This window comes from Salmo salar, chromosome ssa10 (genome assembly GCF_905237065.1).
Source record: "Salmo salar chromosome ssa10, Ssal_v3.1, whole genome shotgun sequence".
NCBI lineage: Eukaryota > Metazoa > Chordata > Actinopteri > Salmoniformes > Salmonidae > Salmo > Salmo salar.
Genome location: NC_059451.1, coordinates 55,262,549 through 55,280,091, shown reverse-complemented (window position 1 = coordinate 55,280,091; position 17,543 = coordinate 55,262,549). Strand labels below are relative to the sequence as shown.

Here is a 17,543-nt window from a genome sequence, read left to right as displayed (position 1 = left end):
TAACTATGGGCTGTCAGGTAGAGCTGCTGTTACTGTGAAGGGGACACGTCACTGGGTAGCTATGAGCTGTCAGGTAGAGCTGCTGTTACTGTGAAGGGAACACATCACTGGGTAACTATGGGCTGTCAGGTAGAGAGCTTCTGTTACTGTGTATCTATGGGCTGTCAGGTAGAGCTGCTGTTACTGTGTATCTATGGGTATGTATAACTGTGGACGTGGTGGACTGAGGCGAGCACACACAATACACACACAAATCCACGCAGCAATACACACACAAATCCACGCAGCAATACACACATCCACACAGCAATACACACATCCACGCAGCAATACACACATCCACGCAGCAATACACACATACACGCAGCAATACACACATCCACGCAGCAATACACACACAAATCCACGCAGCAATACACACATCCACACAGCAATACACACATACACGCAGCAATACACACATCCACGCAGCAATACACACATACACGCAGCAATACACACATCCACGCAGCAATACACACATCCACACCCACATCCACACCAACATCCACACACACACATCCACACACACCAAAAAAAAGGACTCGTTATGAGGCTTTTTAAAGTGTTCTTACACTATGATTTGGAACATTCAAAGCAACTGGGACACGTTCATGGTTGCCATGGTTGCTATGGTTGTCATGGTTTTCATGGTTGTCACCTTAGCTTGCTACATAACTTCAGAGTAACAGGAAGCATGAGCACCACCACCAATCAGCCTACACCACTGCTCACACACACCTGTTGTTACTATGACAACTAGCGTAGCCGTGTCAGCCAATGACTGCTGTTTGAAAACACGTGATTCGGTCACCTGTAACTTATTGTTTTGGACAGTCAGTATTCCAAAATAGATTTGAAAAAGAAAACTGATTGGAGCGTTAAGGTCTGAACACTACACACATGGACCCTCCCCTAACCCGGACCACGCTGGGCCAATTGTGCACTGCCAGAGATCAGGAGTCCCATAAGGAAGTGCAAAATTGGCCCAGCATCGCCCAGGTTAGAGAAGGGGTTTGGCCGGGGGGGCTTTACAAGTAGGCCGTCATTGTAAATAAGAATTTGTTCTTAACTGACTTGCCTAGTTAAATAAAAACTAAAATAAATAAATGGACAGTCAAATCACAATATGACAGTAAGAGACAAAACAGTTTTCCTATTTTTAGATGTTTTAAAGCTTGGTCTGGCTTGGATTGTACTGCAAAAAGATGCTTGGGAACAATAGACCGTTACAGAGGCCACCAAACAAGAATATATAATATCTGAACTATGAAAGACGGTATAAAGTGAAAGGGTTTGGGTCTTACGCATGTCTCCACGGCTCGGAGGTAACCGGCACAGTCGTAGTGTCCGTTGTACTCCGCAAGGTCTGCTGCTGTGAACCCATCTATGTCCTGCTCCGATGGGCTCACCTGGTTGGCTAACAGGATCCTGCAGCACTAGAAAGGAGGGGTAACAGTTAGCAAACAGACTGAATCAAAACCTCTGTTACTATGACTTAACATGACTTCAATATACTGATACTTAGGAGTTCTGATTTAAGATCAGTTTTACCTTTTAGACCACTGTGAATAAGATTACATGGACAAAGGGGCACCAGATCCTAGATCAGCACTCCCACTCTGAAACTCTTGATAAAATACAGCCCCGTGATCTTGTCATATCTCTCACCTCCAGCTCTCCATTCTCAGCTGCATCATGAAGAGGGGTTCCCCCCCAGTCGTCTCTGATGACCTTTGCCCCCATGCGGAGCAGCCTCTCCAGGATGCGATGGTGCCCTCCACTGGCCGCAAAGTGAAGAGCAGTCGCTCCCTCCCTGTCCTGGCACTGCAGGCTAAGGTCTGTGAAGGTGGCCTGCAAGGGACAAATGTAAGACCAGGATGTTAAGGCGGCCTGCAAGGGACAAATGTAAGACCAGGATGTTAAGGCGGCCTGCGAGGAACAAATGACAACAGACCAGAATATTAAGGTGGCCAGTGAGGGACAAATGACAGGGGAGGAGAAGGTTTCAACATAAGAAAGTAATCCTTCTGAGGCAGCTTTGATGAACAAGAACACCCCCTGGAAAGGAAGCTTGTCTGTCGCAGGAACTTATAACTCAACATAGTAAACTAATACCATCTGTGGTGGATCTGAAGGGTGGGAAAAAATAACTAATGTAAAATATACTGTGTCTGTAAAATGTATTTAGGTTCAGAACTTTGGTGAAACAGTACAGTTAAAAATATATGGCATCTAGAAATCAAACTGGATGGGATTCAGAGATAGACGGGAGGGTTTTTTCTTAATTTCTACTATTTTCTACATTGTAGAATAATAGTGAAGACATCAAAACTATGAAATAACACATATGGAATCATGTCATAACCAAAATAGTGTTAAACAAATCAAAATATATTAGTCTAAAGAAGGCCAGTTTTATTGCTTCTTTAATCAGGACAACAGTTTTCAGCTGTGCTAACATAATTGCAAAATAGTTTTCTAATGATCAATTAGCCTTTTAAAATGATAAACTTGGATTAGCTAACACAACGTGCCATTGGAACACAGGAGTGATGGTCGCTGATAATGGGCCTCTGTATGCCTCTGTATATATATATAGCTGTTCTTGCCATAATATGGATATGGTCTTTTACCAAATAGGGCTATCTTCTGTATACCACCCCTACCTTGTCACAACACAACTGATTGTTTCTTTCCTTCTTAATGCATTTGAGCCAAAGGCCTTCCCTCTGAAACTCATCAGTTTATTATTGTTCTGAGGAATGAAGGCTATTCCATGCAAGAAATTGCCAAGAAACTGAAGATCTCGTACAACGCTGTGTACTACTTCCTTCACAGAACAGCGCAAACTGTCTCTAACCAGAATAGAAAGAGGAGTGGGAGGCCCCGGTGCACAACTGAGCAAGAGGACAAGTACATTAGAGTGTCTAGTTTGAGAAACAGATGCCTCACAAGTTTTCAACTGGCAGCTTCATTAAATAGTACCCGCAAAACACCAGTCTCAACGTCAACAGTGAAGAGGCGACTCCGGGATGCTGGCCTTCAGACATGAACCTGGGCTTACCTACAGTAGGACACGTGATTCAGCCATGATCGTGGGCTTACCTACAGTAGGACGCGTGACTCAGACATGAACCTGGGCTTACCTACAGTAGGACGCGTGATTCAGCCATGATCCTGGGCTTACCTACAGTAGGACGCGTGACTCAGATATGAACCTGGACTTACCTACAGTAGGACGCGTGACTCAGACATGAACCTGGGCTTACCTACAGTAGGACGCGTGATTCAGCCATGATCCTGGGCTTACCTACAGTAGGACGCGTGATTCAGCCATGATCCTGGGCTTACCTACAGTAGGACGCGTGATTCAGACATGACAGATCTCTACTCTTCATGCAGTCCACTTACCAGCCAGATGACCAGGGCATGATGCCCCATGTGTGCAGCAGCGTGCAGGCCGGTCATGCCATCATGGGCCCTGAGGTGGACGTCGGACCCGCAGTCCTTCACCAGGTACTCCACTACATGCAGGTGGCCCTCCTGACATGCCAGGTACAGAGGGGTGGCACCGATGCCAGTCTGACGGTTCACACACCTGGTGGAAGAAACACACACGGAGGCATCGTAAAGATGACACCAAAATGTACAGTATACAACTACAGTTATACAGTAATGTTAGTGGCTGATAATACATTATACTACTACAGTTATACAGTGATGTTAGTGGCATATAATACATTATACTACTACAGTTACACAGTAATGTTAGTGGCTGATATTATACTACTACAGTTATACAGTAATGTTAGTGGCTGATAATACATTATAATACTACAGTTATACAGTAATGTTAGTGGCTAATAATACAGTATACAATTACAGTTATACAGTAATGTTAGTGGCTGATAATACATTATACTACTACAGTTATACAGTAATGTTAGTGGCTGATAATACATTATACTACTACAGTTATACAGTAATGTTAGTGGCTGATAATACAGTATACAACTACACAGTAATGTTAGTGGCTGATATTATACTACTACAGTTAAACAGTAATGTTAGTGCCAGAATGTACACAACCGGTCAAAAGTTTTATAACACCTACTCATTCAAGGGTTTTTCTTTGTTTTTACTATTTTCTACATTGTAGTATAATAGCGAAAACATCAACACTATGAAATAACAAATGGAATTGCAAAAAAAAGTTTGAAACAATCAAAATATACAACAGGTACCCTGAAATTCTTACTTCCCTTAACCACTACAGTTATACAGTAATGTTAGTGGCAGATAATACAGTATGCTACAGTTATAAAGTAATGTTAGTGGCAGATAATACAGTATGCTACAGTTATACAGTAATGTTAGTGGCAGATAATACAGTATACTACAGTTATACAGTAATGTAAGTGGCAGATAATACAGTATACTACAGTTATACAGTAATGTTAGTGGCAGATAATACAGTATAATACAGTTATACAGTAATGTTAGTGGCAGATAATACAGTATACTACAGTTATACAGTAATGTTAGTGCCAGATAATACAGTATACTACAGTAATGTTGGTGGCAGATAATACAGTATGCTACAGTTATACAGTAACGTTAGTGCCAGATAATACAGTATACTACAGTAATGTTAGTGCCAGATAATACAGTATACTACAGTTATACAGTAATGTTAGTGCCAGATAATACAGTATACTACATTAATGTTAGTGCCAGATAATACAGTATACTACAGTTATACAGTAATGTTAGTGCCAGATAATACAGTATACTACAGTAATGTTAGTGGCAGATAATACAGTATACTACAGTTATACAGTAATGTTAGTGGCATATAATACAGTATACTACCGTTATACAGTAATGTTAGTGGCAGATAATACAGTATACTACAGTTATACAGTAATGTTAGTGCCAGATAATACAGTATAGTACATTAATGTTAGTGCCAGATAATACAGTATACTACAGTTATACAGTAATGTTAGTGCCAGATAATACAGTATACTACAGTAATGTTAGTGGCAGATAATACAGTATACTACAGTTATACAGTAATGTTAGTGGCATATAATACAGTATACTACCGTTATACAGTAATGTTAGTGGCAGATAATACAGTATACTACAGTAATGTTAGTGCCAGATAATACAGTATGTTACAGTTATACAGTAATGTTAGTAGCAGATAATACAGTATACTACAGTAATGTTAGTGCCAGATAATACAGTATACTACAGTAATGTTAGTGGCAGATAATACAGTATGCTACAGTTATACAGTAATGTTAGTTGCAGATAATACAGTATACTACAGTTATACAGTAATGTTAGTGGCAGATAATACAATATACTACAGTAATGTTAGTGCCAGATAATACAGTATACTACAGTAATGTTAACGCCAGATAATACAGTATGCTACAGTTATACAGTAATGTTAGTGGCAGATAATACAGTATGCTACAGTTATACAGTAATGTTAGTGGCAGATAATACAGTATACTACAGTTATACAGTAATGTTAGTGGCAGATAATACAGTATACTACAGTAATGTTAGTGCCAGATAATACAGTATGCTACAGTAATGTTAATGCCAGATAATACAGTATGCTACAGTTATACAGTAATGTTAGTGGCAGATAATACAGTATACTACAGTAATGTTAGTGCCAGATAATACAGTATACTACAGTAATGTTAGTGGCAGATAATACAGTATACTACAGTAATGTTAGTGCCAGATAATACAGTATGCTACAGTTATACAGTAATGTTAGTAGCAGATAATACAGTATACTACAGTAATGTTAGTGCCAGATAATACAGTATACTACAGTAATGTTAGTGCCAGATAATACAGTATGCTACAGTTATACAGTAATGTTAGTTGCAGATAATACAGTTTACTACAGTTATACAGTAATGTTAGTTGCAGATAATACAGTATACTACAGTAATGTTAGTGCCAGATAATACAGTATACTACAGTAATGTTAGTGGCAGATAATACAGTATGCTACAGTTATACAGTAATGTTAGTGGCAGATAATACAGTATACTACAGTTATACAGTAATGTTAGTGGCAGATAATACAGTATACTACAGTAATGTTAGTGCCAGATAATACAGTATACTACAGTAATGTTAATGCCAGATAATACAGTATACTACAGTAATGTTAATGCCAGATAATACAGTATGCTACAGTTATACAGTAATGTTAGTGGCAGATAATACAGTATACTACAGTAATGTTAGTGCCAGATAATACAGTATGCTACAGTTATACAGTAATGTTAGTTGCAGATAATACAGTATACTACAGTAATGTTAGTGCCATATAATACAGTATACTACAGTAATGTTAGTGGCAGATAATACAGTATGCTACAGTTATACAGTAATGTTAGTGGCAGAAAATACAGTATGCTACAGTTAAACAGTAATGTTAGAGCCAGATAATACAATATACTACAGTAATGTCAGTGGCAGATAATACAGTATACTACAGTTATACAGTAATGTAAGTGCCAGATAATACAGTATGCTACAGTTATACAGTAATGATAATGTTAGGTTAAGGCCAGGTTAGGTTAGGGACAGGTTAAGCCTAAACTGCCCAAACCTGGCCTTAACCTAACCTGGCCCGAACCTGGCCCTAACCTCACCCAACCTGGCCCTAACCTCACCCAACCTGGCCTTAACCTCATCCAACCTGGCCCTAACCTCACCCAACCTGGCCCTAGCCTCACCCAACCTGGCCTTAACCTCATCCAACCTGGTCCTAAACTCACCCAACCTGGCCCTAACCTCACCCAACCTGGCCCTAACCTCACCCAACCTGGCCCTAAACTCACCTAACCTGGCCCTAAACTCCCCTAACCTGGCCCTAAACTCACCCAACCTGGCCTTAACCTCACCCAACCTGGCCCTAAACTCCCCTAACCTGGCCCTAAACTCACCTTAACTGGCACTAACCTCACCCAACCGGGCCTTAACCTCACCCAAACTGGCACTAACCTCACCTAACCTGGCCCTAACCTGGCCCTAACCTCACCTAACCTGGCCCTAACCTTGCCTTAACCTCACCTAACCTGGCCCCAACCTGGCCCTAACCTCCCCTAACCTGGCCCTAACCTCACCTAACCTGGCCCTAACCTCACCTAACCTGGCCCTAACCTCACCTAACCTGGCCCTAACCTGGCCCTAACCTCACCTAACCTGGCCCTAACCTCACCTAACCTGGCCCTAACCTGGCCCCAACCTGGCCCTAACCTCACCCCCTGAATGAAACAAAGTAGAGTGGTATGGTTGTCATGGTGCCATCACCCATCGTGTGTGAATCTCTGTGGGGTTTCGAGGTGGCTGACCTGGATAGGTCGTGTGTGTGTGTCCCATTGCCCTGGCGATCACATGTCAGCAGGGCAGAGTGAGAGGAGTCATGGGATACCCTGTGGTTACCTCTCTGGGTCAGGTTAAGGCTAGGGTCAGGGTCAGGGTTACCTCTCTGGGTCAGGTTAAGGTTAGGGTTATCTCTCTGGATCAGGTCAAGGTTAGGGTTATCTCTCTGGGTCAGGTTGTTAGGGTTATCTCTCTGGGCCAGGTTAAGGTTAGGGTTATCTCTCTGGGTCAGGTTAAGGTTAGGGTTACCTCTCTGGGTCAGGTTAAGGTTATCTCTCTGGGTCAGGTTAAGGTTAGGGTTACCTCTCTGGGTCAGGTTAAGGTTAGGGTTTAAGCACCTAAACTGGCCTCTCTGGGTCAGGTTAAGGTTAGGGTTACCTCTCTGGGTCAGGTTAAAGTTAGGGTTATCTCTCTGGGTCAGGTTAAGGTTAGGGTTACCTCTCTGGGTCAGGTTAAGGTTAGGGTTATCTCTCTGGGTCAGGTTAAGGTTAGAGTTATCTCTCTGGGTCAGGTTAAGGTTAGGGTTATCTCTCTGGGTCAGGTTAAGGTTAGAGTTATCTCTCTGGGTCAGGTTAAGGTTATCTCTCTGGGTCAGGTTAAGGTTTAAGGGTCAGGGTTAGGGTTATCTCTCTGAGTCAGGTTAAGGTTTTAGAATTCATCACGTCTTACCACCACTGCTTCCTGTTCAATCAAGAAATACACGCTGGAAATGTACATGAAGCTCCAAGGGTCAACAATCACCTGTGTGCTCTAAAAGGATAAACTAAGCATGAACACCCATCACCTCTGTATGAACTAAAATGATTTTTGTATTTTTTATTTCACCTTTATTTAACCAGGTAGGCTAGTTGAGAACAAGTTCTCATTTACAACTGCCACCTGGCCAAGATAAAGCATAGCAATTCAACACATACAACAACACAGAGGTACACATGGAATAAACAAAACATACAGTCAATAATACAGTAGAACAAAAGAAAACAAAAAGTCTATATACAGTGAGTGCAAATGAGGTAAGTTAAGGCAATAAATAGGCAATGGTGGCGAAGTAATTACAATATAGCAATTAAACACTGGAATGGTAGATGTGCAGAAGATGAATGTGCAAGTAGCGATACTGGGGTGCAAAGGAGCAAGATAAATAAATACAGTATGGGGATGAGGTAGGTAGATAGATGGGCTGTTTACAGATGGGCTATGTACAGGTGCAGTGATCTGTGAGCTGCTCTGACAGCTGGTGCTTAAAGCTAGTGAGGGAGATATGAGTCTCCAGCTTCAGAGATTTTGCAGTTCGTTCCAGTCATTGGCAGCAGAGAACTGGAAGGAAAGGCGGCCAAAGGAGGAATTGGCTTTGGGGGTGACCAGTGAGATATACCTGCTGGAGCGCGTGCTACGGGTGGGTGCTGCTATGGTGACCAGTGAACTGAGATAAGGCGGGGCTTTACCTAGCAGAGACTTGTAGATAACCTGTAGCCAGTGGGTTTGGTGACGAGTATGAAGCAAGGGCCAACCAACGAGAGCGTACAGGTCGCAATGGTGGGTAGTGTATGGGGCTTTGGTGACAAAACGGATGGCACTGTGAAAGACTGCATCCAGTTTGTTGAGTAGAGTGTTGGAGGCTATTTTATAGATGACATCACCGAAGTCGAGGATCGGTACGATGGTCAGTTTTGTGCTGGACAGGCGAGCAGGTGCGGGCAGTGATCGATTGAATAGCATGCATTTAGTTTTACTTGCGTTTAAGAGCAGTTGGAGGCCACAGAAGGAGAGTTGTATGGCATTGAAGCTCGTCTGGAGGTTAGTTAACACAGTGTCCAAAGAAGGGCCAGAAGTATACAGAATGGTGTCGTCTGTGTAGAGGTGGATCAGAGAATCACCAGCAGCAAGAGCAACATCATTGATGTATACAGAGAAGAGAGTCGGCCCGAGAATTGAACCCTGTGGCACACCCATAGAGACTGCCAGAGGTCCGGACAACAGGCCCTCCGATTTGACACACTGAACTCTATCAGAGAAGTAGTTGGTAAATCAGGCGAGGCAATCATTTGAGAAACCAAGGCTGTCGAGTCTGCCAATAAGAATGTGGTGATTGACAGAGTCGAAGGCCTTGGCCAGGTCGATGAATACGGCTGCACAGTAATGTCTCTTATCGATGGTGGTTATGATGTCGTTTAGGACCTTGAGCGTGGCTGAGGTGCACCCATGACCAGCTCTGAAACCACATTGCATAGTGGAGAAGGTACGGTGGGATTCGAAATGGTCAGTAATCTGTTTGTTAACTTGGCTTTCGAAGACCTTAGAAAGGCAGGGTGGGATAGATATAGGTCTGTAGCAGTTTGGGTCTAGAGTGTCACCCCCTTTGAAGAGGGGGATGACCACGGCAGCTTTCCAATCTTTGGGAATCTGAGACGATATGAAAGAGAGGTTGAACAGGCTAGTAATAGGGGTTACAACAATTTCATTTTACATTTTAGTCATTTAGCAGACGCTCTTATCCAGAGCGACTTACAGTAGTGAATGCATACATTTCATTTCATGCATTTTATTTATATATTTATTTATTTATTTATTAATTTAAATGTTTTGTACTGGCCCCCCATGGGAATCGAGCCCACAACCCTGGCGTTGCACACACCATGCTGGCGTTGCAAACACCATGCTCTACCAACTGAGCCACAGGGAAGATTATTCGGCAGATAATTTTAGAGAGAGAGGGTCCAGATTGTCTAGCCCGGCTGATTTGTATGGGTCCAGATTTTGCAGCTCTTTCAGAACATCAGCTATCTGGATTTGGGTGAAGGAGAAATGGTGGGGGCATTGGCGGGTTGCTGTGGAGTGTGCCGGGCAGTTGACCGGGGTAGGGATAAAATAATCATGAACACCCATCACCTCTGTATGAACTCCAGCTCTGAACAGATATTTGTAAGGAATGAGGACATTATTCTCCACTATGACCACTGTAAAACAATGAGGACTATATTCTCCACTATGACCACTGTAAAACAATGAGAACTATATTCTCCACTATGACCACTGTAAAACAACGAGGACTATATCCTCCACTATGACCACTGTAAAACAATGAGAACTATATTCTCCACTATGACCACTGTAAAACAACGAGGACTATATTCTCCACTATGACCACTATAAGACAATGAGGACTATATTCTCCACTATGACCACTATAAGACAATGAGGGCTATATTCTCCACTATGACCACTGTAAAACAACGAGGACTATATTCTCCACTATGACAACTATAAGACAACGAGGACTATATTCTCCACTATGACAACTATAAGACAACGAGGACTATATTCTCCACTATGACCACTGTAAAACAACAAGGACTATATTCTCCACTATGACCACTGTAAAACAACGAGGACTATATTCTCCACTATGACCACTGTAAAACAATGAGGACTATATTCTCCACTATGACAATTATAAGACAATGAGGACTATATTCTCCACTATGACCACTGTAAAACAACGAGGACTATATTCTCCACTATGACCACTGTAAAACAACGAGGACTATATTCTCCACTATGACCACTGTAAAACAACGAGGACTATATTCTCCACTATGACCACTGTAAAACAACGAGGACTATATTCTCCACTATGACCACTGTAAGACAAGCAGTGACAACCATACTGACTGGATGGAGGTGTAAAGGTAACAGTCCATACATGTTGTTCATCTTTGGTCCTACCCAGGTGCTTGGTGGACCAGTAGTTTCAGACAGGTGAGGTCTCCCTTGGCAGCAGCGTAATGGGCGGGGACTGCCCCACAGTCTGTCGTCTCCTCGGCAACGCTACCAACCAACAGCAGCCAATGAACGACCTCCACCCGTCCAAACCGAGCTGCGAGATGGAGCGCTGTCGCCCCGGCTGCATCCTGGTCCTACAAAACAGCCGAAGCTTGAATTAAGTCAGGATCAGCATTAGACCATTAGAAGACATACATTATCATGGCAGTCTTATAATGCGTTATAAAAGGCATTATAATGCATTATATACCTTTAAGTACAGTGTTACCAAGTTATTTTAACTTGTACATCTAACCATAGATGTGCTTACATACTATAATATATTAGGTCTGGAAAACAAAAAACAGACCCAGAGATCTGTTCATAATGGTACTACTGTATCAACACAGAGCACAAGACATGTTAATGAAAATCCAACCTGAGAAAGCTATCATATTATGCCATCATTACAAGAACATAATCCTATTGGGTCAACTGTCTGAACACCCCTATTGGCATATGAACATCTACCAAACCTAAAGTTTACAGATCACTTTCTCCCACCCCATAGGAGTTGAGTACAGGGTAATCTGATGAATACATCTTTAATCATGTAAGGGAATGTTAATTAACGATGAAAACATCTTATTGCCCTTTTTTTCACCTTCCGTTATGAAGCACAATAAGCTGGAGCAATACAGGTTCCCTCTGTTGGAAATACCACCAACTTAGAAAAATGTTATCACTGGTCTGAACGATAACAAGGAACTCTGAACCTGTTCTTTAACTTGGAGCAGCTGTGTTTACATGAGATCAAGAGGTCGGTGAGGTTGAGACGGGCAGGTATGAGTTAGAGTGAGAAAGAACTGAATTACAACCTATGAGGAGGTTGAGTTATACACTACTGTGAACAAACACATTTTTTAGGAGGGAGAGAAAGAGAGACGAGGGAGAGAGCGAGAGATAGAGAGAGAGAGAGACGGGGGAGAGAGCAAGAGAAAGAGAGAGAGAGAGAGAGAAAGATAACTCATTATCCTAGTCATTACAGAATTCTACTGGACAACAAAGAAATGGGCACGAGTGATTCTTCATCTGTAAAGGAACTCACCTTTCATAAAGCAAGCGTTTATTTTAAGAACACGGTTATTAAGAGAGAGAGAGAGAGAGAGAGAGTCAGAAGCCAGGTGACTTTGGGTTAGTGTTTACATGCAGTACAGTCTGATGGTTAAAGATCACATTCATGAGGCACAACATGTGCAGTGAATGAGACAAGACCCCTGGGAAGTCCAGGTACCATGGACTCATCTAAACTGCTCTTCACACTGCTCCGTATAAACCAAGTACTCTTGCCCTGATACATGGCTGCTGGCTAGACGCCATAGGAGTCAACAGCCACGTATGCGGGCAACAACTACACCAACATATCTCTGTCTCTCTCCAGTCCCATCAGTGTCTCAACCAGCCTCACCACTATGTTGTAACTCTCTGGTCTACCCTCAGTAACACAGGTGGTATAATTTGTTATTTCAGGCTCACCTCTATATTGCAGCCCCCTTGGTTCACTAGCCACTGCAGTTCCCGGGCGTGGCCTGTAGCGGCAGCGTCGTGGGCGGGTGTGGCCCTGTTCAGGGCCCGGGCGTCGGCCGCCAGCCCCACCTCCACCACCAGGTAGCGCAGACATTCCAGGCGGCCGCAGCGAGCGGCGTGGTGCACCGGGCCTGCCCCCTGTGCGTCTGTGATGGAGGCTGAGACAGTGAGGCACCCAGAGGAGGACAGCTTCCTCAGGGCTGAGAGATCGCCTGCCCGGGCTGCCTGGATCACCCGGTGCAGCACCATCATACATCCACACGGTAGTCTATCTCCTATTCTGGCTCTGACAGGTGACTGTTACACAAATAAGATGGACCTGGACCCACGCCTGTTACCTGGCCTACGGTAGTCGCTCTCAGGCTCTGGCTGTCTCTGTCGTCGGGTGTCTTTCTGGCTCTGCCCGGGTGTCTTTCTGGCTCTGCCCGGTGGCTGTGGTGCAAAGGTAGGCTAGAGCTGGAGCTCTCTCCCGATCACGGCAACTTAGCCTGCTCACACACACACACACAAAGGCACACTCGAACACACACACTCACAGCCGCATACAAACACATATACAGCCACACATGAATACACACATAGGCACACTCGATCACACACACACACCAAGCCTCCTCCCAGCCAGGAGCCCACGGGAAAGTGACACCATGGGAGCAGCCAGCTGGCCAGCAGGCAGGGCTAAGAGAGGGAGGGAGGGAGGGAGGGAGGGAGGGAGGGAGGGAGGGAGGAGGGAGGGAGGGAGGGAGGAGAGCGTCATGGCGGCCCAGGGAGAGAGGGAGGGGAGAGCGTCATGGCGGCCCAGGGAGGGAGGGAGGGGAGAGCGTCATGGTGGCCCAGGGAGGGAGGGAGGGGAGAGCGTCATGGCGGCCCAGGGAGGGAGGGAGGGAGGGGAGAGCGTCATGGCGGCCCAGGGAGGGAGGGAGGGACAGAGGGTCATACCGGCCCAGGGAGGGAGGGAGGGGAGAGCGTCATGGCGGTCCAGGGAGGGAGGGAGGGGAGAGCATCATGGCGGCCCAGGGAGGGAGGGAGGGAGGGGAGAGCGTCATGGTGACCCAGGGAGGGACGGAGGGAGGGGAGAGCGTCATGGTGGCCCAGGGAGGGAGGGAGGGGAGAGCGTCATGGCGGCCCAGGGAGGGAGGGAGGGGAGAGCGTCATGGCGGCCCAGGGAGGGAGGGAGGGAGGGGAGAGCGTCATGGCGGCCCAGGGAGGGAGGGAGGGAGGGGAGAGCGTCATAACGGCCCAGGGAGAGAGGGAGGGAGGGGAGAGCGCCATGGCGGCCCAGGGAGGGAGGGAGGGGAGAGCGTCATGGCGGCCCAGGGAGGGAGGGAGGGGAGAGCGTCATGGCGGCCCAGGGAGGGAGGGAGGGAGGGGAGAGCGTCATAACGGCCCAGGGAGAGAGGGAGGGAGGGGAGAGCGCCATGGCGGCCCAGGGAGGGAGGGAGGGGAGAGCGTCATGGCGGCCCAGGGAGGGAGGGAGGGAGGGGAGAGCGTCATGGCGGCCCAGGGAGGGAGGGAGGGAGGGAGGGGAGAGCGTCATAACGGCCCAGGGAGAGAGGGAGGGAGGGGAGAGCGTCATGGCGGCCCAGGGAGGGAGGGAGGGACAGAGGGTCATAGTGGCCCAGGGAGGGAGGGAGGGGAGAGCGTCATGGCGGCCCAGGGAGGGAGGGAGGGACAGAGGGTCATAGTAAATAAATATTTATACCCAATTTTGTATTGCTGATTCAACTTGTTAGCCAAGGTTCGTGAAGATAACCAAGAATGTACAACTTTCATATGAGACTGAAATAAGGTGACGAGTAATATTGACTGCTATTGATGTAAAATATTACTAGGTCTTTAAGAGTTTCTTCGGAAGATAACAGCTCTATAAACACTCTTTCGTGGTGCCCCGACTTTCTAGTTAATTACATTTACATGATTAGCTCAATCAGGTAATATTAATTACAGAGAAAGGATTTTATAGAATAGCATGTCATATCACTTAATCCGGCATAGCCAAAGACAAGACAGGGTCATAGCGGCCCAGGGAGGGAGGGAGGGAGGGAGGGTCATAGCAGCCCAGGGAGGGAGGGACAGAGGGTCATAGCAGCCCAGGGAGGGTGGGAAGTACAGAGGGTCATAGCAGCCCAGGGAGGGAGGGAGGGAGGGAGGGAGGGGAGGTAAAGAGGATCACAGCGGCCCAGGGAAGGTGGGAGGGACAGAGGGTCATAGCAGCCCAGCGAGGGAGGGAGGGGGGGAGGGAAGGGAGGTAAAGAGGGGAGAGGATCACAGCGGCCGAGGGAGGGAGGGAGGGACAGATGGTCATAACGGCCCAGAGACCTGAAAAGATCATGAAAGACAGGTTGCAGGAACAAAGGTCCATCTTTCACAGCCTAGCATTTCCCTTTGTGCTGGGCTGAACACATGCTGCCACATGCTCCCATGCTTCACTGAAGACAGGGGATCGAGCCCCAAATGGCACCCTAATTCCATATGTAGTGCACTACTTTGACCAGGGCCCTATGGGGTTAGGCTTACCCTAGTCCAATATGTACTCTTAAGGAGCCTGCTGTTACTCCATAAGGTCCAAGGACCTTCTATGTTACAGAGGTAGACTGTATTTACAGTATATACAGAGGTAGACGATTCTAGAAACATAAAGCCCTTTAATATCACATCAAAATAATTTCAATAATACAAAATATACACTTAGTGTACACAGTTTTAACCAGCTTTATCAGTTGCAGGTGACAGTATTTTTCAGTGTCAACACGATTCTAGCGGCCTTCTTCCATTACACACAGGTGTTCAGATCAGCATAGATAGAGAATTACCACAGGTGTTCAGATCAGCATAGATAGCTAATTACCACAGGTGTTCAGAGCACGCTAGATAGCTAATTACCACAGGTGTTCAAAGCATGCTAGATAGCTAAATACCACAGGTGTTCAGAGCATACTAGATAGCTAATTACCACAGGTGTTCAGAGTACACTAGATAACTAATTACCACAGGTGTTCAGAGCATGTTAGATAGATAATTACCACAGGTGTTCAGAGCATGCTAGATAACTAATTACCACAGGTGTTCAGAGCACGCTAGATAGCTAATTACCACAGGTGTTCAGAGCACGCTAGATAACTAATTACCACAGGTGTTCAGAGTACGCTAGATAGCTAATTACCACAGGTGTTCAGGGCACACTAGATAGCTAATTACCACAGGTGTTCAGAGTACGCTAGATAGCTAATTACCACAGGTGTTCAGAGCATGCTAGATAGCTAATTACCACAGGTGTTCAGAGCATGCTAGATAACTAATTACCACAGGTGTTCAGATCAGCATAGATAGCTAATTACCACAGGTGTTCAGAGCATGCTAGATAGCCAATTACCACAGGTGTTCAGAGCAGCATAGATAGCTAATTACCACAGGTGTTCAGAGCAGCATAGATAGCTAATTACCACAGGTGTTCAGAGCATGCTAGATAACTAATTACCACAGGTGTTCAGAGCATGCTAGATAGCTAATTACCACAGGTGTTCAGAGCACGCTAGATAGCTAAGTGCCACAGGTGTTCAGAGCAGCATAGATAGCTAATTACCACAGGTGTTCAGAGCAGCATAGATAGCTAATTACCACAGGTGTTCAGATCAGCATAGAGAGCTAATTACCACAGGTGTTCAGAGCATGCTAGATAACTAATTACCATAGGTGTTCAGAGCACGCTAGATAGCTAATTACCACAGGTGTTCAGAGCACGCTAGATAGCTAATTACCACAGGTGTTCAGAGCAAGCTAGATAACTAATTACCACAGGTGTTCAAGAGCACGCTAGATAACTAATTACCACAGGTGTTCAGAGCATGCTAGATAACTAATTACCACAGGTGTTCAGAGCACGCTAGATAACTAATTACCACAGGTGTTCAGAGCACACTAGATAACTAATTACCACAGGTGTTCAGAGCACATTAGATAGCGTAATTACCACAGGTGGTTCCTCTGTTTTCCATTAACACTCACTGTAACATGGAAATATGGCCATGTGGGAACGCTGACCTTAATTAAAACCCTATAAAGGTGTGTATGAGATAACGCCTTTGTCCATTGATTCTTATGTGCAATGTAATGGAACTGAGGGCCATGATCAAGGGCTACGCTAGGGGCCCTGGTCAAAAGTAGTGCACTATATAGGGAATAGGGTGCCATTTGGGACACTTGCAGAGGGGACAGAGGGAGCACGGCGTAACGGCAGAATTCCCCGTCGACAAGATGAAGGGGATGCACCTGCATTGCTTCTGCACCTGCATTCTAAACCTTCTACACCTGTATTTTACACCTGCATTCTACACCTTCTACACCTGTATTCTACACCTGCATTCTACACCTTCATTCTACACCTTCTACACCTGCATTCTACACCTGTATTCTACACCTGCATTCTACACCTTCAACACCTGTATTCTACACCTGCATTCTACACCTGTATTCTACACCTGTATTCTACACCTGCATTCTACACCTTCTACACCTGCATTCTACACCTGTATTCTACACCTTCTACACCTTCATTGTACACCTTCTACACCTGCATTCTACACCTGTATTCTACACCTTCTACACCTGTATTCTACACCTGCATTCTACACCTTCTACACCTGCATTCTACACCTTCTACACCTGTATTCTACACCTGCATTCTACACCTGTATTCTACAGCTGCATTCTACACGTTCTACACC

The 17,543-nt window shown here is 45.2% G+C and overlaps 1 protein-coding gene across 1 annotated transcript in view; it reads right to left on the bottom strand.

Annotated features, from left to right (window-relative positions):
- The window catches only part of espnla (espin like a), a 30,006-nt gene extending 16,938 nt beyond the window's left edge, over positions 1 to 13,068 (bottom strand). Inside the window, exons 1-5 of the mRNA XM_045688712.1 lie at positions 12,769 to 13,068; positions 11,197 to 11,387; positions 3,454 to 3,640; positions 1,711 to 1,893; positions 1,347 to 1,478 (exon numbers count right to left, since the gene is read on the bottom strand). Coding sequence (XP_045544668.1) covers positions 1,347 to 1,478; positions 1,711 to 1,893; positions 3,454 to 3,640; positions 11,197 to 11,387; positions 12,769 to 13,068 — 993 coding nt within the window. The remainder of the gene's footprint in view (positions 1 to 1,346; positions 1,479 to 1,710; positions 1,894 to 3,453; positions 3,641 to 11,196; positions 11,388 to 12,768) is intronic.
- Positions 13,069 to 17,543: the final 4,475 nt, after the last annotated feature.